Source organism: Schistocerca cancellata, chromosome 12 (assembly GCF_023864275.1).
Source record: "Schistocerca cancellata isolate TAMUIC-IGC-003103 chromosome 12, iqSchCanc2.1, whole genome shotgun sequence".
In the NCBI taxonomy this organism is placed as follows: domain Eukaryota; kingdom Metazoa; phylum Arthropoda; class Insecta; order Orthoptera; family Acrididae; genus Schistocerca; species Schistocerca cancellata.
The window spans coordinates 48,335,102-48,357,990 of record NC_064637.1 but is presented as its reverse complement, the minus strand read 5'-3'; the positions used below and the strand labels follow the sequence as shown (position 1 = coordinate 48,357,990).

The 22,889-nt window shown below is 44.2% G+C and overlaps 1 protein-coding gene across 1 annotated transcript in view; it reads right to left on the bottom strand.

Annotated features, from left to right (window-relative positions):
* Window positions 1-22,889, bottom strand: part of LOC126109441 (uncharacterized) — a gene marked incomplete at its 3' end in the record, with an annotated part of 43,273 nt that overhangs the window by 5,096 nt on the left and 15,288 nt on the right. Inside the window, exons 4-5 of the mRNA XM_049914472.1 lie at window positions 22,019-22,273; window positions 7,692-7,836 (exon numbers count right to left, since the gene is read on the bottom strand). Coding sequence (XP_049770429.1) covers window positions 7,692-7,836; window positions 22,019-22,273 — 400 coding nt within the window. The remainder of the gene's footprint in view (window positions 1-7,691; window positions 7,837-22,018; window positions 22,274-22,889) is intronic.

The following is a 22,889-nucleotide window of genomic DNA, read 5'->3' as shown; positions in this document are numbered from 1 at the left end:
TTTCATTCTGCAATCTACAGGATGGATGGGCAATGAATGAATGAATGAATGAATGAATGAATAACACGTGTGTGTGTGTGTGTGTGTGTGTGTGTGTGTGTGTGTGTGTGTGTGTGTGTTTGGGGGGGGGTCTTATTTGCATTGATTTTTGAGCTTTATATATGCATTATTAATCTTATTGTTTTCTTTACTACTACTACTACTACTACTACTACTACTACTACTACTACTACTTCCGCACATGTGATGCAATTCTTTCTTTATTTTTCTGTTCTGATTGTACGTTCTGTAAAACTACAAATGTATTCTATACATATTTACTACTTTCAAAGAAGTAAAGTGAAAGCAGACTGCCAAAAAAACATTTCTACAAACTCCAGGAAGTCTTTTTACGTCATTAAAATGATCTACCACATAATAGTTCCACAGTCCAGAGAGCAACCATGAATTTGGTACAGAGTTCATAGAAAGACAAGAATTTAAACTTATAGTGGGTGGATTAACTAGAATAACATCTAAAACATCACAAATGAGACTTAAGACCCGATTCGCTAACTATTCATTTATCAATGTACATGCACCAACAAAAGCAGCCGATGACCAGGATAAAGACACCTTCCATGAGAGCCTCGGCAGGGCCTATGACGAACGTCCAGCGCGTGATGTTAAAATAATTATTGGAGACCTCAATGTACAGATTGGGAAAGAAGATCGCTACCATCCAGCAATAGGTAAGCATAGCCTCCATGAATAAACAAATGGTAATGGACACAGTTGTTCAGTTTGCACTATCACGTAACATGGCCGTAGGCAGCATAATGTTCCCACAAAAAAAGGACCCCTACAGCAACATGGTTAGCCCAGATCAGCATATCTTCAGCCAACATAATCACATAATTATTGACGGCAGGCATACATATCTATAGAGGCTTAATGTGGAATCTGACAACTACCTCGTAACTGCAAAACTAAGAGCTCTAATATCTAATACAAGGAAAGTGAAAGGAACATCTCAAAGAAAGTGTGTGGTATCAAAGCTAAATAATGAAGAGCTTGCTGATACATACTCTGAGAAGGATGTTTAGAATCTTGCACTATACACACCTAGTGTAAGTGATAGTCTGGATCAGGAATAGAGTGCTTGCAGGGACACAGTCATTAAGGCAGCAGAAGAAGTGCTAGGGAAAGAAGGAAAACGACCATGGAATTCCTGGTTTGATGAAGATTATAAAAGAATAAGACATGAAAAAAACTTGGCTGATAGGAAAACGCGTCAAATTGTTTACACATTTAGTGGTAAGAAATTATCAAGATAAAAGGAAAGAAGAGAAGAAACTGCTTTGGAAGAAGAAAAGCAAGAGGGAAGAAAGCAGACTGAAGAATTTGAGACAACTGAAAAATCAAATGATGTCAGAAAATTCAATCAGAAAATTAACGGTGAAAGAAGAACATTTAAGCTGCATATTAATATATGTAAAAGTAAAAATGGGGAATTACTAACTGGCGATCAAGAGGATATAATATTTTAGTGAACTGTTGGATGCTCCAGAGCCCACTATTGAAGAGATCCTAATCCACCCTGAAGAAGATTAGGGGGCCATAGACACCCCCCCCCCTCTCTCTCTCTCTCTCTCTCTCTCTCTCTCTCTCTCTCTCTCTCTCTCTAGGACACGTAGACAAAGCAAGAGCCCAATTGAAGAACAACAAAGCACCAGGGACGAGTAACATAATATAAAGACTATTGATAGCTGGATAAATTGAGTTAAATGGCAGAGTATACAAGCTTTTGTGCCGTATCTGGGAAGAGTTGCCAGATGAATGGAATGTACAGAGTGTGTTTGATGCACAAGAAAGGAGATATATTTAAATGCAGCAACTACAGAGGCATAACACTCCTAAATATTGCATTTGAAGTATTGTCAAATATCTTGTTTGCAGTACACTCTCACCCACAGCAGAAAACATTATTGCAAGTTATCAGTGTGGGTTCAGACCAGGAAAGTCAACTGTGAACCAGACATTTACTCTCTCGCAAATAGCAGAAAAGACCATATTTTCATGGCTTTCAAATCTTCATATGACAATAAATTGGGCCTAATTTTATGAGGCAATACGGAAATTCTGAGTGCCTGAGGAGTTTGTGCATTTGACAGAGGTCACCCTAAGGCACCCCTGTGTACAGTGTGAGTGCAGTATATGCTATCACCCCAGTCTTCCACACAAACTGGGTTAAGATAAGGGGATGAGCTTTCCTGCCTACTCTTCAATTTGGCACTTGAAAAAAGTGCTGCGAGGATCGGGTATCCAGAAAAGAGGTACTATCTGCTATAAGTCTGTACAACTGATGGGATATGCAGATGATTTGGACCGAATGAGAAGAACATTTAGAGATCTACAAAGTGTCTTCTCAGCTCAAAAACTGAGGGAGGAGAAGATGGGTCAAGAAAATTAATGAAGAGAGGACAAACTACATATACAGGGTGGTCCATTGACTGTGACTGGGCCAAATATCTCTCAAAATAAGTGTCAAACGAAAAAAACTACAAAGAACGAAACTTGTCTAGCCTGAAGGGGGAAACCATGACGATATGGTTGGCCCGCTAGATGGCGCTGCCAGAGGTCAAATGGATATAAACTGCATTTTTTTAAATAGGAACCCTCATTTTTTTATTACATATTCATGTAGTACATAAAGAAATATGAATGTTTTAGTTGGACCACTTTTTTCACTTTCTGATAGATGGCACTGTAATAGTCACAAACATATGGCTCACAATTTTAAACAAACAGTTGGTAACAGGTAGGTTTTTTAAATTAAAATACAGAACGTCGGCACATTTGAACATTTTATTTCGGTTGTTCCAATGTGATACATGTACCTTTGTGAACTTATTTCTGAGAACGCATGCTGTTACAGCACGATAACCTGTAAATACCACATTAATGCAATAAATGTTCAAAATCATGTCCGTCAACCTCAATGCATTTGGCAATACGTGTAACGACATTCCTCTCAACAGCGAGTAGTTCGCCTTCCGTACTGTTTGCACCCGTAATGTTTGCACATGCATTGACAATGCGACGACGCATGTTGTCAGTCATTGTCAGTGGATCACAATAGCAAATATCCTTCAACTTTCCCCACAGAAAGAAATCCGGGGACGTCAGATCCAGTGAATGTGCTTCGACTACCAATCCACCTGTCATGAAATACGCTACTCAATACCGCTTCAACCGCATGTGAGCTATGTGTCCAACATCCACCATTTGGAAGTACATCGCCGTTCTGTAGTAATACCGGTACAATATTACATAGGAAATCAGCATGCATTGCACCATTTGGATTGCCATCGATAAAATGGGGGCCAATTAACCTTCCCCCCATAATGCCGCACCATACATTTATCCACCAAGGTCGCTGATGTTCCACTTGTCGCAGCCATCGTGGATTTTCCATTGCCCAACAGTGCATATTATGCCGGTTTGCGTTACCGCTGTTGGTGAATGACACTTCGTTGCTAAATAGAACGTGTGCAAAAAAATCTGTCATCGTCCCATAATTGTTATTGTGCCCCGTGGCAGAACTGTACACGACGTTCAAAGTTGTCGCCATGCAATTCCTGGTGCATAGAAAAATGGTACGGGTGCAATCGATGTTGCTGTAGCATTCTCAACACTGACGTTTTTGAGAGTCCTGATTCTCACACAATTTGTCTGCTACTGATGTGCGGATTAGCCGCGACAGCAGCTAAAACACCTACTTGGGCATCATCATTTGTTGCAGGTCGTGGTTGACGTTTCACACGTGGCTGAACACTTCCTGTTTCCTTAAATAACATAACTACCTGGCGAATGGCCCGGACACTTGGATGTTGTCATCCAGAATTCCGAGCAGCATACATAGGACACACCTGTTGGGCATTTTGATCACAATAGCCGTACATCAACACGATATCGATCTTTTCCACAATTGGTAAACGGTCCATTTTAACACGGGTAATGTATCACAAAGCAAATACCATACGCACTGGCGGAATGTTGCATGATACCACTTACTTATACGTTTGCAACTATGTCCAACTAAAACATTCATATTTCTTTACATAATACACTAATATGTAAAAAAAAATGGGGTTCCTATTTTTAAAAAATGCAGTTGATATCCATTTGACCTATGGCAGCACCATCTAGCGGGCCAACCATAGCACAATCTAGTTTCCCCTTCAAGCTAGACAAGTTTCGCTTTTTGTAGTTTTTTCGTATGATGCTTATTTTGTGAGATATTTGGCCCGGTCACAATCAAGGGACCACTCTGTATAATGGTACAAATCAACATTTACAGCACACAGTAACCCTTAATAGAACGACTTTCGTACAAGTGGAATGTTTCACTTATCTGGGCGCAACGATAGAAACAAATGGCGGCACCGACTGAAATTATGGCCTGCATAAGTGCTTTTAATTGGTGTTATTTTGGAATGCTGTGACTTTTTAAACCCAAGCTTCTATCACGAGTGACAAGTGCTGGCTCTATAACATGCTGATATACCCAGTACTTAAGTATGGTTCAGAAACATGGACGGTTACAGAGCAGGGTGAAAGTAGACTGAGACCACATAAAAGAAATATATTGAGTAGAATCTTTGGACCTGTGTATGAAAATGGGAGTTGGCGGAGGCGAGGGATACCGAGCTTTGTGACTGCTATAAGGAGGATGATGTGGTCAAGTTTATAAAGATGTGTAGTTTGAGATGGGTTGGACATGTAATACAACTTGATGAGAGAGATCCTGCAAGAAAGCCTGCTGCATTGAACCTGCAGCAAGAAGAGCAAGAGGGCGACCGAGATTAAGATGGGGTGATGAGGTTGGAGAAGACACCGAACGAGTTGATTGACATAACTGGAGGTGAAATCCAGAGAGAAATGGCGGAAAATTGTCAAGGAGGCCAAGTCCCATCCGGGGATGTGGTGCCAATGGAAGAGGGAGAAGAAGAAGAAGAAGAAGAAGAAGAAGAAGAAGAGTTCCATGCATAAGCAGTTAAAAAAAAATTTTTCTTCATTCGAATATGAATCCGGGACCTTTGATACAACAACCTAATGCTCTACCAACTCACCCACAGAAGCAACATGTACATCTTCAAAGACACACTTTTCCTGTGCTCTGATAATTCTGGTGTTACTTTTTATTAACGTTTACATCCATTCTGCTGGACAACAGTGCACACAATGCACTAGATTGGAATTTTGGTAGATACTTTATAGACATACAACATTTGGTACAGATCTGAGTGACATCTGGCAGTTTGGGTGTAAGTGCTCTGTCTACAGGTGCCGCAGTGACGTTACGGAATTCTCAAACTGATGTCAGTTTAGGCTTGCCGCCATTGACACCAGTCCTGTGGGAGCTGGTCAATTATAACAAACAGAAGAGTGTGCTGTTGGGACAATTTACGGCATCTGCCCTGTGCAAATCAGTGGTTTGTTCCATTATATTTTTGGTGGTTGCTGATGCCAGTGTCGAAAACTTGTTTTGGAGGGATGCATTTCAGGCATTTGGATTTTCTGTCACCAACACAGTTTACCTTGTGTCCGATCGGGCACCACATTCTCAACTGGAAATACTGTGTGAGGAGTTGTCAGACTTGTTTTCAGAAGGTATAGGGTGTGCTATGAATTGTTTTTGCTCATATTTCTTTGAAATCCACAGCTCGGCCTCATTTTTATGTGCGCGTCCTATTCCTGTCGCCCTGAGAGGTCAAGTGAAAGCAGAATTGGACAGATTTCAGTCTCTAGGGTGATTCAACCTGTTATGGCACGCGTACGGTCATCTCTGCTGGTTGTAGTTCAGAAGCTGTCAGAGACACACTGCCTCTGCGGCGACTTCAGTACTACCGGCAATATGCAGTCAATCGTGGATATGTAGCCTCTCAGGAAAATATCAAGTGGCCAGTACTTTTCTAAATTTTATGTGTCTGAAATACGTCTGCAGATTCCCACAGGTGAAGAGTCTTGGCAAGTTTTGATTTTGAATACCTCTTTTGGTCTCAATATTTGCACCCCTATTGTTGTACAGCAATTTTAAGAGCAATTGACTATGCCTGTCCTGGGTTGCATTATCTGGATGATATTGTAATCATGTGCTCCTCCATGACCAATCACTTGAAAAATTTGTGCAGTTTTCCGTCTCTCGTCCGCAAGTTTACTGTAAAACCTCGCAAAATCTCAGTTTTTTCAACCCTCTATTGTTTATTTATCTGGGGTTAAAGATCTCATGAGAAGGTTTCACCCTCTGCCAGACTACATTTCTGTTGTTACGTCCAGGCCCCACCCTCTCATCCACAAAGGAGCTTCAGACCCTCCTGCAGAAGATAACCTTCTACCATAAATTACTGCCGGGATGGCAACAGTGACCTACCCATTGCACAACTTGTTGCACAAGAATGTACCACTTTGTTGGAGTCCGGATTGCGAATTTTCTTTTCAGATGCTGAAATTCAAACTATTCTTGGCCCCTTGTTTAGCTATGTTCTCTCTGGACAGAGTTTTGCCTCACACTATAGCCTCGGTGCAGTCATAGTGCACAGACATGTTGACAGCTTTGAACGAACTATTGCTTCCACTTCAATCTCTCACTCCAGCCCAGCAATGTTACTCTGAGGTGGAAAAAGAGGCTCTTGCCATAGTCTATGCTTAACAGAAATTTCATGTTTTTTATACGGCTCCAAGTTTCACCTTATTACTGCCCATAAACTGCTGGTTTCCTTGTTTAACCCTCACATTCCTTGCTTGACAAAGCAGCACACCGTCTACAAAGCTAGGTACTGTTCTTGTATCACTACAATTATGTCTAAACATGCCAATGCGGACACCTTGTCCTGCCTTCCTGTGGGTCCTGATCATGACTTCGATCACAAAGAAATGCTTTGCTTGCATCTCAATATTGAAACGCAGGCAGCATTCGAGGGTTCCTCAGTTACGAGCTCCTGCACAGCAGCTGCTGTCGGTGCCGACCTGGCCCAGCAACGGACAAAAATAATAAGTAATGAATATGACTAAATTACTTTTTTACAACAATCTTCATTTTAAATTCAACCTGTGCTTGAAATCTGTTTCCAGTGAGACAACTAATTATGTGAGCATAAAAAACATCTCAATTTGCAAAGTTTGTAATAATTTTTTTGTATTTTGGTACGAATAAACAAGTCCGATGCTGACAGAAGTAGCTGTATTGCTGTAACGGCTGCAGTCGGTACCGGCAGCTTCCTCAACACAGGCAGCCTGTAGACTTCAGAGAGCAGGTGACACACTTGTCAGTTGTGTCAACATACTCATAAATAAAAGCAGACTTAATAGTTAAAATTTTTAAAAATTACAGACATGTTAAGTTTGAAACAATTGAAATTTATTGATATATTCCAGTAATATTGTCTCTAAGCAGAGTATGGAAAACTAAATTCAGTTGTGACAGTAACGAGTGAATATCGACACAAAGTGATGCACTGCCTTCACACTTCTCAGAAATAGCTAATCCTGTCAGCCATCGTGCCAACAGCCTCCTCAAACTGACTGATTAATACTTCCCGTTTCACTGACATTAAAACCTTCCAAATTTTCACATCAAGTTAAACGCACTTCGAGACACCTTAATAGGTGTGACAGACAAAACAAAGTCGCACAAAGTAAGCACAAACCTCCAAGCTCTTGAAGCCAAACCGGCAGGAGAGGCTGATGTACGGGAGCGAGTCGACGATGCCGGGACACTGTGTGATGCGGAGTACCTTCAAGTGAGCACACTTGCTCAGTGCCATCAGTGAGTGTGAGTAGAACCATGGGCACCTGTACCAAGCACAAACACAAACCCATCACAAACTAAATGTGCACATGCAGACGCTGCTGATTCCCATTTCTGACATTCTACTACTACTACTACTACTACTACTACTACGATAGGCAAACACTCTCACGCACGCACGCACGCGCGCGCGCACACACACACACACACACACACACACACACACACACACACACTCTCTCTCTCTCTCTCTCTCTCTCTCTCTCTCTCTCTGCCTGTATATGAGTATAAAAAATTCTGAAAATGTAAAATCTGCACATGATGTTTATGACTTATTTACAAGCAGTAATCATTTGTCTCATTGTGCCTTGCCAGTCATTAAATGATTTTGTAAGGTACAGTATGTCACTATGAGATTTAGTGAACCACACACACACCACAGTCTTATTTTATGTTTACCGCATAGATAAGAATAAATATTATCCAAATATTTTATGTCCTCGTGGGCTCTAGTGTAAGCACTAGGACATAAAAATAACAAGAGACATAAAAGTGCTAGTCACAAATTCCTAACTCTCATTAATGTAATAATAAAAGAATGTAAATGTGATGCCATGATACACTATGTATTTCAAAACAAAATATTTATAGTTGAACAATTTTGTACCATTTTTATGGACCACTGATTATGCCCAACACAAACAGGCAAAGTGTTTGGTTAAAAACGATAATCAGTTGCAAAAGGTAGAAAAAATTTATTCTTATATAAGAGATAAACATAACTGAAGAATACATTGTGAAAGAGATGCAGCAAATATTAACTCCTTTGCTTTATTTGACCATCTACTGCTCAACGAAAGTTATATTTGCCAAGTGTGAAATTAAAGTGATACAATTCTTATTCACGTAGCACTCAGAAACATTTCAGTACCACTCAGATACACAAAAGTACTAAAAACTAACCCAGCTATCCAAATTAATAGTTCCTTCTTTGGGGACTACATAGGGATACATCAGGGGAGGTTAAAACAGATGCACAGGTCTCTCTGACACTGCGTAAGAACCATCCACACTCAGGCTCAATGCACACCAGTGAGCAACAGACGTGTGCTCACAGCACTGAAACATTTTGGTGAGCAAGTGGCCACACTGGGCAATATTTGTGCAAAATTACTACATCGGAAGCTGACTGGTATAAATGTAGGCACGAGAAAGCAGGTAATGTTTTCCTATTTCATTTACGAATACATTAAGAAATGCAACAGCAGGTTTCGTTACAGTCAAGCGCTGGCATGCCAGTCGGGAACAATACAGTAGAGAGGGCTGCGAGAAGAGGTCAGCCAATTGCTTGCTAACTAACCCCTCTCCAGATAACAACGTGACAGCAGCGGCCCCTACGTGAAGAGAATGTAAGCACCGCACCCGACCGGTCGCGGCCCTATCGAAGAGCAGCCTCAGGATTACGCACTTGTATAGCACCGACTTAGGATTGTTTATACTGAAGAGATACCTTATTTTGTTTATCACCCTTTGCTTGCGACAGATCTGTGCAACATAAAGATAAGTATTATAATTATGTTATCGTAATAAAAACTCATTTATACGATTTGTTGGAATGTCGTCTAGCGATAGGTCGAGACAAAACTGTGGCTGAGGAATACACCGTGGAGGTGTACGGGGTTGGTCCAGACTACACACAGAAGAGAAAGCAACTGTGGTTCAGAGGGGATAGACCAGATGTGGATTGCGGTTGTTATCCCCAATCAGGGCCACAGTTATGGGAGATGGATTACCAAGTTTGGAAATAGGTAATGGTTGTTTGAATGCTTAGGGGAGCTGCGAATATGGGTAGCATAATTGTTGCAGACTGACCCCCGGCCTCCACGAGTAAGCTGTTCACAGGGCTAGTTCGAAAGGCTGCTGTCCCAAGTCAAGCCCCGCAGAGGTGTATCAGGTCCAATATCCGCAATGCTGAGGGTGATGCCGAACCGTATGCCAGACTCCCATAATTGAGGCTTTGTAAAGTTGCAGAAGAATAGTGTGATCTGCACCCCAACTGGGTTTACTCAGTGTATTTAGGTGCAGCCAGCACTTTCGCTTAAGCTGGTGAGGATGGGAAATCCGTGTCAATCAAAAATCAAAGACCAGTCCTTCCAAGCGATACGTCTCCACCACACAAGTAACTGGTCGTCGAGGTAAAGTTCTGGTCGTGGGTGAAGAGTACAACATAGACAGAAGTGCAAGACACGAATATTGGGGGCGGAACATCAAAAGCCACGGGTGAGGGGCCCATGCCCGTGCCTTCCGTACGGCACCTTGCAGTCGACGTTCAGTGACACCCACGCTACAGGAGCAACAGTACAGGCAAAAGTCATCAGCATACAAGGAGGGTGGTAATGAGGGCCCCACAGCTGCTGCTGCTAGACCATTGATGACTACTAGAAAGAGAGGGATACAAGTACAGAGACATGCGGGACCCCATTCTCTTGGATGGGAGGGGGTACTGTGAGAAGCACCACTCAAACCCGTAAAGTACGGTGCAACAGGAGGCTCTGGATGAAAATCAAGAGACACCCCTCTTGTAAGGTAGCAAGGATGCGGTGTTGTCACGTGGTGTCATAAGCCTTTTGTAGGTCGAAGAAGACCGCTATAAGATGTTGGCATCAGGCAAAAGCTGTTCGAATGGCAGACTCCAGGTAAACCAGATTATCAGTAGTGGAACAACCTTGGCAAAAATCACCCTGGAAAGGAGTCAGAAGACCCCGAGACGCAAGCAGCCAACACAGCCGCTGGCTCACTGTGGGTTCAAGCAACTTCGAGGGAACATTAATGAGATTTACTGGGTGATAACTGTCCATCTCTACACGGTGCTTACTTGGGTTCAGTAATGGGACAATGATGCTTTCTTGCCATTGCGATGGGAACTCACCCTCGCTCCAGATGCGGTTAAAGTGCCACGGATACGAAACTGACAATCCGTCAGTAGGTGCTCGGTCATTTGGTTGTGGATGTGGCCTGGACCTGGAGCTGTACAGGGCAGTGGGCAAAGACACTGATGAATTCCCACTCATTGTGTGGGGCACTAGTGGCTCCACATGGCACATAATAAAAGATAATTGCTTTCACTCCATCTGCTGCTGGAGGCTGATAACGTTCAGACGCTGACGCTTCAGCATAGTACAGAGCGAAATGTTCGGCGGTGACGACTGGGTCAGTGTAGAAAGGCAATACCGGGTACACCTGTAGGTGTTTGGTATCCACCGATGTCTGATCTTAGCCCAAACCTGTGGTACCATTCCCAGCATTCTCATTTCTGTCTTTTTATTATGTGGCAGCCCTGGGCACATAGCTGCTTAAAGGCAATGAGGTGCTCCACTAATGTGTCCGCTTATCGTGTTGGAGACACTGCCTACAATCTCAAAGGGCCTCCACAATTTCTGCAGACCTACAATGTAGTCTTCTGTCAGGGCGGGCCCAAGGAACAGGGGATCACAAAATCAGTTGTTGGGACTGGGGGGAAATCATCCCTGTCAGCAATGTTGAGAGGCCATCGGGACAGGGATCCAGGATAGTGACAACGACAGAGGGACAGGAAGATTGGGAAGTGGTCACTACCACACAGGCCATCATGAACCCTCTAGTCGATGAATGGGGGAAGACGAGAGATGCAAATGGAAAGGTCTATGGCTGAGAAGGTTCTATGTGCCACACTAAAGTGTGTGGGGGTACCAATACTCCAAATGCAAAGGTCAAGTTCTGCCAGTAAAATTCCCAAGGTCCTTATCAAGACTAAAATTCCACACCACAAAGAGTTATGGGCGCTGACATGAGCCAAGATTAGGAAAGGTAGAGGGAGCTGAGAAACCAATGCAACAATATGTTCCAATACACTTCACCATCAGGAGGAAGGTAAACATTGCAGACGGTAATATTTTGAAATGCCCTTACCCGAATGACCACAGCCTCCGAAGGAGTATGAAGAGGCACAAGTTTGCTATGTAGTGTGTAGAACGTATGTGCACACTCCACCCGATACGCTGTCATAGGTAGCACAATTTTTATAATACCCCAGTATCGACAAAGGGTTGGAGTCTGCATTGCTGGGAAACAAGTCTCCTGAAGGGCAACACAGAAGGCAGATGATGTGCTTGAAAGATGTCATAGCCCAGCCACATGGTGAAAAAACTGCCACGATCCAATCGGAGTATAATTTTGTCAATGTACAGTGAGGCCACAAAGGAACCAAGGGGGCACATTATGCCTTAGGATCACCTGTTGCCTCTGGCTAAGTTATGGCATCAATACAGGGTGTTACAAAAAGGTACGGCCAAACTTTCAGGAAACATTCCTCACACAAAAAATAAAGAAAAGATGTTATGTGGACATGTGTCCGGAAACGCTTAATTTCCATGTTAGAGCTCATTTTAGTTTCGTCAGTATGTACCAGACTTCCTCGATTTACCGCCAGTTGGCCCAATTGAAGGAAGGTAATGTTGACTTCGGTGCTTGTGTTGACATGTGACTCATTGCTCTACAGTACTAGCATCAAGCACATCAGTACGTAGCATCAACAGGTGAGTGTTCATCACGAACGTAGTTTTGCAGTCAGTGCAATGTGTACAAATGCGGAGTTGGCAGATGCCCACTTGATGTATGGATTAGCACGGGGCAATAGCCGTGGTGCGGTACGTTTGTATTGAGACAGATTTCCAGAACGAAGGTGTTCCGACAGGAAGACGTTCAAAGCAATTGATCGGCGTCTTAAGGAGCACCGAACATTCCAGCCTATGACTCGCGACTGGGGAAGACCTAGAACGACGATGACACATGCAATGGACGAGCCAATTCTTCGTGCAGTTGACGATAACCCTAATGTCAGCGCCAGAGAAGTTGCTGCTGTACAAGGTAACGTTGACCACATCACTGTATGGACAGTGCTACGGGAGAACCAGTTGTTTCCGTACCGTGTACAGCGTGTGCAGGCACTATCAGCAGCTGATTGGCCTCCATGGGTACACTTCTGCAAATGGTTCATCCGACAATGTATCAATCCTCATTTCAGTGCAAATGTTCTCTTTACGTATGAGGCTTCATTCCAACGTGACCTAATTGTAAATTTTCACAATCAACATCTGTGGGCTGACGAGAATCCGCACGCAATTGTGCAATCACGTCATCAACACAGATTTTCTGTGAATGTTTGCGTAGGCATTGTTGGTGATGTCTCGATTGGGTCCCACGTTCGTCCACCTACACTCAATAGAGCACGTTATCACGATTTCATACGGGATACTCTACCTGTGCTGCTAGAACATGTGCCTTTACAAGTACGACACAACATGTGGTTCGTGCACAATGGAGCTCCTGCACATTTCAGTCTAAGTGTTCGTACGCTTCTCAACAACAGATTCGGTGACCGATGGATTGCTAGAGACGGACCAATTCCGTGGCCTCCATGCTCTCCTGACCTCAACCCTCTTTACTTTCATTTATGGGGCCATGTGAAAGCTCTTGTCTACGCAACCCCGGTACCAAATGTAGAGATTCTTCGTGCTCGTATTGCGGACGGCTGTGATACAATGCGCCATTCTCCAGGGCTGCATCAGGGATTCCGTGCGACGGAGGGTGGATGCATGTATCCTCGCTAACGGAGGACATTTTGAACATTTCCTGTAACAAAGTGTTTGAAGTCACGCTGGTACGTTCTGTTGCTGTGTGTTTCCATTCCATGATTAATGTGACTTGAAGAGAAGTAATGAAATGAGCTCTAACATGGAAAGTAAGTGTTACCGGACACATGTCCACATAACATATTTTCTTTCTTTGTGTGTCAATATGTAGGTTCTGGTTTCTGTCATATGATGTCACCAGAATCTCCACCTCCGCCACAGGAGTGGAATAGACGGGATCTGGTGACATGGGAGCCACCAGAACATCCTTCTCCTTGGAGGGCTTTTTCTCGTCATTCCTTTCCTCAGAGAATTTTTACGATTGCCTGGGTTTCTCTGCATCAGTTTCAGGTAAAGAGGTCGATTGCGAAGCCCTGCGAAAAGCAGTCCTCAGCTCCTTTAGCGAGTGGCTGGTGCCCGGTTATAGACCAACGGAAACCTTGAAAGAAAGTGTCCTGAGGGACCCCTGGCTGGCAAGCAAAGGTGGAGGAAGGTGATCTGTCTGTGACTGGGAAGTGGGGACCAACGTCTCTGGTGGGTGGGAAGCCATTGATCCCAAAATAGGTGTGGAGGAAGCCCAATTATCATGTGGGCAGGCACGGCTGAGCGATCCTAAGGGTCAATTGTAGGAAGTGTAACAGGTGGGAGTACTGTCGCTGAAATGGGCGAAGTCGTCATAGCTGTAGCACATGACATTAGTTGACATACAGGGTGCAGCAGCTCTTACTTTTACTTGGCCTCTTGGTAACTGAGTTTGTCCAGAGTCTTGTATTCTCTCTGGAAAAAAAGAGTGCAATCTGGTGAGCAATGAGAATAGTGCTTTCCACAGTTGACAAAGATGAAGGAGGGTGGACAGAGAGCTTTCGCATGCAGCGCTCGTTGACGCACTTTAGAGATGACACTAGCATTGCAATATCAAGACGTGTGCCAAAATTTCAAGCATTTGAAGCAGTGCACGGAGGGGGGAGGGGGGAGGGGAGTCGGGAAGGTGGGAACGTACGACTTGACACTGCATCGGTATACCATCTCCTTGACCTTTTCAGGCAATGAATCGCCCTCAAAGGCCACGGTGAAGGCTCTGGTAGCAACCGTGCTGTCCGCTGGCCCCCTACGTACACAACAGACAAACTGTACACCCGATCACTCCTAGCTGGCACGTAGCTTATCACCAGATTGTACGAGCAAATCCCTGTGGGAAACGATACCCTGAACTAAATTTAGATTGTTGTGGGGAGTGAGGGTCATCAGAGTGTTATGCAGCTTGCAAGCAAGCAATACCTGGGACTAGGAAGGGGATGTCGTTTCAAACAGAATTGACCCACTTTTCATTTTAGAGATGTCTGTCACTTCCCCAAACTTGTCTTTTAAGTTCTCCACAAAGAAAAAGGGCTTTGTGGCCAAGAAGGACTCACCATCACTCCTCATCCAAACCGAGTATTGCGAGGAGTATCGCTCTACTTGCCGCTTAGCCCCACATTCGTCCCATGGCAGAGCCAGGGAATGGAACATTTTAGAGTCTTATCTCCCTACATTGAAAAAGGACTGTCCTTTCAGAGAGACTGCTGGGGTCGTATGGCCACAAGCGGGAGGTAACTTCACCCACTTCATTTGCAGCTGATTCGCCACAGTGCCACCCGTTCTGAGTAAGTGCACTGCACAGAGGCACCACCAAGCCTCAGCAATGGTTACCTGGCCAGTAATCCATTACTCAAAGTCCCCATGCCCCAGTCATGACGAGCACATACTCCTTTGTATGCATGAGGAGTTTTAAGCTCAGGCACCAACAGTGCAATCCCTGTGGGGTCAGGAGACTCTCCCCCCCCCCCCCCCTCTCCAATGGGATGGCTACTGTGCTATGTTTTGGGTGTGTTTCTGTATTAAAGGCAAACGTGCATAAATGAAAAGGCACAAAGGTGGAGCACACACCTCACCGGGCAACCTTCCCTGCACAATCCGCACTTCTGGAGAATTTTGAAAATTGGTGGCAGGTTAAACCCAACAATGAGTACTGTGTGTTTATTTAACGAGATGTTTTAGAATAGGTTGGAAGAGGAAACATGAGGCCAATCAAAAAAGCAGGTCCGAGCAGGGTCATGACCAAGAAAACCATCCAATACAGAGGCAGAGGGGGAAAATGATAGTGGAAGTATAAGCATGCAGCATGGAAAGGAAGTAATGCTTCAAAATCTGGGACCCCGTGGTAGCCAAGCACATGCAAAAGCTTTGTGAACCCTCTGGGGAGTTGGCGAATGGACTAATGTCGGTGTGGGAGAAACAGCACGCTGTAATCAAGTATCGAATTCGAAGAGTTCATCCGCATATGGAGTGCCACAATGCCAGACCACATGGCTACGACATCTGGATCACTCCCGACACCTCAGGTTCACCGACATTGATCATCCGCCTGACGATTCTGACTTGGCCCCCTCCAATTTTCACCTGTTCCCAAGTCTTGAAGAATGGCTTCAAGGACTTCACTTTGACAGTGATGAAGCGCAAGCAAGCAGAAGCAATGTTGTAGTTCCATCGAAAAAGTGAAACATTCTACAAAGATGATAACAATGAACTGGTCTCCAGTTGAGAGAAATGTGTTCGTAACCAGGGTGACTATATTGCAAAATAAATATGTAAACATGAAGACTAAAAATGTAGAATGTTAGTAACGTCTGTTACATTTAGCAAGTATTAAGAGTTTTCTCATTAAAAAATTCGGAAGTATTACTTTTCAGCACACCCTCGTACATTTTGCAAAAGAACCACGAAAATAAAAGAAATTAGGACATGTACGGAAGCATACAGACAGTCCTTTTTCCCCCTCACTATCCGCTAGTGGGACAGGAAAGAAAATAATCAGTATGTTACAAGGTACTCTCCACCACACACCATATGGTGGCTTGTGGAGTATGTATGTAAATGTAGGGATGCAAGGCAAATGTGTACACTCCACCACAGAATCTCTCAAGATTTACACCAACAACCTCTCCCAGGCTTTCATCGCCCACAACTACCCCACAGACTGTACCTATGAACAAGTATCCTGGGTGATGTCTTCTTCACACCCTCTGACAAATACAGTAAGCCACCCCCCCCCCCCTCTAACCTCGTCACCCTGGAATGCCTCAAACTTCACTCTGCCCAGGCAATGAGTTTCTCAAGTCAATCACTACTCTGTCCAGGCAATGAGTTTCTCAAGTCAGTCACTGAAAAGAGGTGCTATCTGGCTGACAGCCTCCCCATACCACCACCATACCAGTCATCTCAAACATTGGAGGTGGGAACTCGCCCATTGTCAGAGCCTCACATCCATACATCCTCCTGGACCTAATCTCTATTAACACAGCTCCCACTTTCTTGTCACACTTTTCATTCAGCTCTGTATTTATTACTAATATGCCATGTTTGACTCCTCCACCACTAACCCTCACTACCGCCAAACACACTACAGGAGAATCCTCCTAATGCCAGTGTCCAGGTGACATAGCCCACAATTCCGAGAAAGGAACTACTGAGGGGCCTATACGTGCACCAGTTTATCAGCAGACCGACTGACTAACCAATTTCATTTCTAGGCTACAAACGTCACGACCAACAGCAGTTGGTGACTACAGCACTGCCCTGTTCCTATAACCAGTTGCGAAGTGTTTTATGTTCATTGGGGTTATCTTGTATGAGACGCCACTCAGCATTACTCTGATACAAAGAGTGGGACTTTCCATGACTGTTTAAGCCAAGAGAAAGCTGTGGACTGAGAAATGGCTAATGCAAAGGAAGAAATTCACCCACACTCTATTACTTAAGGAGCTGAAAATTGAAGAGTTTCAGAATTATTTAACAGACGACGAAACTGCTTTTTAGAGCTGCTGTATTGCATCAAACCACATGTGGTAAAATAGAATTGTCTTGAGAGAAGCTGTACGGTAAAATAGAATTGTCTTGAGAGAAGCTGTACGCTGAAAGAAGAGGCTGTTAGCTATATTCCCATTCCTAGCACTGGCAGAAGTTGCAAGGAGTTCAAATTCAGTGCACTTGTATCCCCACAATTACTACCTAAAATGATTCTAGAAACCCACAATGTGATGTATAGTTGTCTGAGGGAATACATCGCGGTAAAGCAAAACAAATAAAACACAATGTTGATGTAAACCTCATGTACTTATAATGTAAGCAGCATAAAAAATGCACCTTCAAGTCTGAGGAACTAATTTAAAATTAGAAGCAGAAAGGCTACTAATGCTGGTGGTGCAAATCATGTAATAAATAGAGCAACACATACATAAAAAATGAAGCATTTAGCAGCTTTTAGCATTGTGAAAGTAGTGGTACACTTTGATCTTTATAGCTGAAGACTTGGTGATGGGCTGGATTTTTTAACACTTCTAACAAAGAAGCAAGCATGTTTTCAGCAACAGCTCACCGACTGTCCATATTTACTCTGTTTTTCAGTTTTTAGATTTCATTTCCGATAAGAATCAGAAAAGAAACCTACAAACTGAAATACAGACAGACGGGTGCTCTTACCAAACTGACCGTATGATGAGAAACATCAGTCAGTTTGTTGGCTAACATGCCTACATACATCCAATTTATCAGTTGTTCAGACAGTAAGAAGGTACGTGTGTTGAACCCTTTGGCTCTGAAAGTTAGGTAATATATCACTCTCACTTCTGTACCGTCTATTGACAGTACTACACATTTACTTCCCTAAGTAAAGCAAGTCTATGTCAAATATTTTCTGCTTAACTATGCCCAAAGTCCTGCAATATTAACTGCAGACAACATTTTCTGCTCTTAAACATACACTCCTGGAAATGGAAAAAAGAACACGTTGACACCGGTGTGTCAGACCCACCATACTTGCTCCGGACACTGCGAGAGGGCTGTACAAGCAATGATCACACGCACGACACAGCGGACACAACAGGAACCGCGGTGTTGGCCGTCAAATGGCGCTAGCTGCGCAGCATTTGTGCACCGCCGCCATCAGTGTCAGCCAGTTTTTTTTTTTTTTTTTTTTTTTGTGGTTTTAGGGCGCAAAACTTCTATGGTCATTAGCGCCCAGCCCGTGACTTAAGACAGTAAAAAACCGAAATTTAAAACCAGCAGCAATGGGAACAAAGTCAGAAAATTGGAGAAACTAAAAATAGAAGACTGCTTAAAAATCCACTACAGAAAGGGGGTGATTGTCCCCAAAAAAGGCTTCAAATGACTGACGTCATTTCACTGTCACTAATAAACTGTAGAACGCGGTCGGCGGAGCGCGTGTCATCTGCTAAAATCGACGATAGATCAGGCGATAGCTGTAGACGGGAGCGTAACGGATTAAAATAGGGGCATTCAATTAAAAGGTGTCTTACCGTCCACAGCTGAGAGCAGTGGGGACAGAGTGGGGGAGGATCGCCGCTTAAAAGATGTCGATGGCTAAAACGACAATGCCCTATCCGGAGTCTAGCTAAAATTACCTCCTCCCGACGACGCGTTCGGGAGGAAGAGGTCCAAGCGCAAGGAAGGGCTTTCACTTCCCGCAATTTATTACAGGGAAGTGCCGACCAATGGGCATGCCATAATTGAGCAACATGGCGACATAAATCGTTGTCAGCCAGTTTGCCGTGGCATACGGAGCTCCATCGCAGTCTTTAACACTGGCAGCATGCCGCGACAGCGTGGACGTGAACCGTATGTGCAGTTGACGGACTTTGAGCGAGGGCGTATAGTAGGCATGCGGGAGGCCGGGTGGACGTCCCGCCGAATTGCTCAACACGTGGGGCGTGAGGTCTCCACAGTACATCGATGTTGTCGCCAGTGGTCGGCGGAAGGTGCACGTGCCCGTCGACCTGGACACGACCGCAGCGACGCACGGATGCACGCCAAGACCGTAGGATCCTACGCAGTGCCGTAGGGGACCGCACCGCCACTTCCCAGCAAATTAGGGACACTGTTGCTCCTGGGGTATCGGCGAGGACCATTCGCAACCGTCTCCATGAAGCTGGGCTACGGTCCCGCACACCGTTAGGCCGTCTTCCGCTCACGCCCCAACATCGTGCAGCCCGCCTCCAGTGGTGTCGCGACAGGCGTGAATGGAGGGACGAATGGAGACGTGTCGTCTTCAGCGATAGCGATGAGAGTCGCTTCTGCCTTGGTGCCAACGATGGTCGTATGCGTGTTTGGCGCCGTGCAGGTGAGCGCCACAATCAGGACTGCATACAACCGAGGCACACAGGGCCAACACCCGGCATCATGGTGTGGGGAGCGATCTCCTACACTGGCCGTACACCACTGGTGATCGTCGAGGGGACACTGAATAGTGCACGGTACATCCAAACCGTCATCGAACCCATCGTTCTACCATTCCTAGACCGGCAAGGGAACTTGCTGTTCCAACAGGACAATGCACGTCCGCATGTATCCCGTGCCACCCAACGTGCTCTACAAGGTGTAAGTCAACTACCCTGGCTAGCAAGATCTCCGGATCTGTCCCCCATTGAGCATGTTTGGGAATGGATGAAGCGTCGTCTCACGCGGTCTGCATGTCCAGCACGAACGCTGGTCCAACTGAGGCGTCAGGTGGAAATGGCATGGCAAGCCGTTCCACAGGACTACATCCAACATCTCTACGATCGTCTCCATGGGAGAATAGCAGCCTGCATTGCTGCGAAAGGTGGATATACACTGTACTAGTGCCGACATTGTGCATGCTCTGTTGCCTGTGTCTATGTGCCTGTGGTTCTGTCAGTGTGATCATGTGATGTATCTGACCCCAGGAATGTGTCAATAAAGTTTCCCCTTCCTGGGACAATGAATTCACGGTGTTCTTATTTCAATTTCCAGGAGTGTATTTATTCAACACAATCACAATTTCAACCTACTGCGCCATTTCCGAGCAGTGCTCACTACAAAGTCTGCCAATGCATCATTCCTCTTACGAGGATAATGTCCTTTGTCTATCACAATAACATATTCTACATTTATTATAAGACATGAATCTTCACTTTTTATAAAACAGGCTTATTTTCATTGTGTCAATCGCTGTCCTTAGTATATTACATTTTTTGGGAATGTCAGATCATTTCTCACTGGACTGAAGTCTAAATCGGGACCAGTGAAGTCACTGCGGTGCTTAGCTATTGCTCATAGGTTGGCAACGCATCAGTTCACATATCAACTGTGATGATTCTTTGACATGAGAGATGAAAAGAGAGAGAACATATTTCTACTGCCAAAACAAAAATAAGTGTCTCGTTTGCTGTTTTTTGGTTTATTAGTGTGTTTTGAGAGAGATATTTTGTGAATATGGCAGTGCATGCGACAAAGTTACCTGATTTAAGTCATTTAGTTCTGCATGACACTGTTGGCCATTGGTGGGCGATTCATGGATTACATGGATAGACACGAAAATTTATCAAATGTGGTCATGAAATGGCCATGCAATCGATCTGCGCAAGCTCACTAAGTACATCAACTTTTTTTATTGTTATTAAGTCAATGGGGAAGGTAGATGGATCAATGACATATACTAATGAACATTGATACACCTACCTCCTCATATGATTTAATTAAGAAATATTGATCCACTAACTCAATGTGCTCACACAGACTGACTTCGTAGCAACAAAGAGCAGAGAACTATTTCACTGCTTTACTTTGAATATGTTGTGGGTTGTAATGCTATCCTTTGTTTGCAGATACTAGCACAGCTTAAACAGCTGTGACACACACAAGGAGCAGTTACATTTATAATCCTCATTTAGAGCAATGTTTCACCCTTTCTTGTGAATGTATTACTTTAAAACACGTTGTCTGCCTGCAGCTCTCCCACTGACCGCACAACACCTTCTTCTGTTCCAATCATATATCCTGGCAAGTGCTGACAACATTGCTCCACAAAACACGTAAGTACACCACTGGACCTATTCCAACATCAGTTTTAATTGGTGAAAATCAACATATTTCTCAAATTTACAATGAAATGAACACACTTAGCTGCTTACAGGTGTTGACATACGTCAACGGGGCCAGACACACACACACACACACACACACACACACACACACACACACACACACACACTCTCTCTCTCTCTCTCTCTCTCTCTCTCTCTCTCTCTATCTGTTCTTACGGGCATGTCCGAAAGAACAGATACCATCGGTGACCATGCAGCTCGTTAGAATGAAATTACAATGAAATGAACACACTGAGCTGCTTACAGCTTTCTCAAATTTAACATCAGGCGAATGCACACTGGAAAATATGTGCACAGACGACAAATTCAACAGTAATATTACACAAAGCACAACTATCTTTTACAGAGGTGATGAATACCCCACCCCATCTTCTTATACATGTGCAAATATGTACACACAACTGACATGAGAACATTATCCTTCAATAACTGGATCGCACTGATGAACTTCTCTACGAGCTCGCTCTGGCGTGGCACAGTAGACCGAAATAGTGATTGTAATGAATAAATATGTTTAATAGCAGTCTGGGCAGAAAACAGAACCCTTACCATCTCCTAATCTATCAGTTTTTCTCTCAACAGAAATACGGAAGTGGCACCTGTTGAGCTCCAGTTCCTGCAGGTGGGCGAGTGCAGTGTGGAAGCCCGAGAAGTACGAGTCGCCCGGCTGCGTGCCCACCAGGCCGCAGCGGCGGAAGGAGAGGCGCTCGAGGCGGCGCGGCAGCGTGCCCGGGCAGACCTCACGTGCGTCGATGCGGTGGTCCCGCAGCACCAGCGCCTTCAGGTTCGGGCAGCGTGCCTCCAGTCTGGCGACGAACTCCGCTGACAAGTAGTCGCCGACTCGCGGCAGTAGTCTGCTGACAGGCGAACTGCACTATAGTCTACAATAGAGGGAAATTTCGAGGTCAAAGTGAACTTCCGAATCTCTGTCAATTCAACCTTTCCTCAAAACTGCAGTTTTTGGTAAAATAGTCTAGTGACATTGATTGTCACTACAAATGCAGAATTTTTTGTAATAAAGTTCCCACTTCACATGAAAGATTACGTAAAATAAGATGCGTTGTTTTTTAACAGAGAAGTTCAGGATGGTAGTCACTCCACTCCGAGAAGTTTGTGTTTGCAAAAGTTTCGTATTCTTTAAGGTACACTTTACATTCCATCTAACAGACATAATTCTGGTGTAGAAATGATTGTTTATGTATGACTGTGAAATTAGATTTATACCTGACTTTGTAGTTTAAATTAGGGCAAAGTGTGATACAGTACTCATCAAGGACTATTTGGGAATCAGACTTCTCTTCAATCTACACAATATAGAAATAGATAATAAATCAGCAGAGCTTCTCAGTATTAACTTGAGAGACAAATACGAATTTTATATGCACAGAGATAGCAAAAGTCAGTAATTGCCAAGAATGATTGCCAATCGAAGTTGGAGGGCTCCAAACGGTACATATCAAAGATGCGATA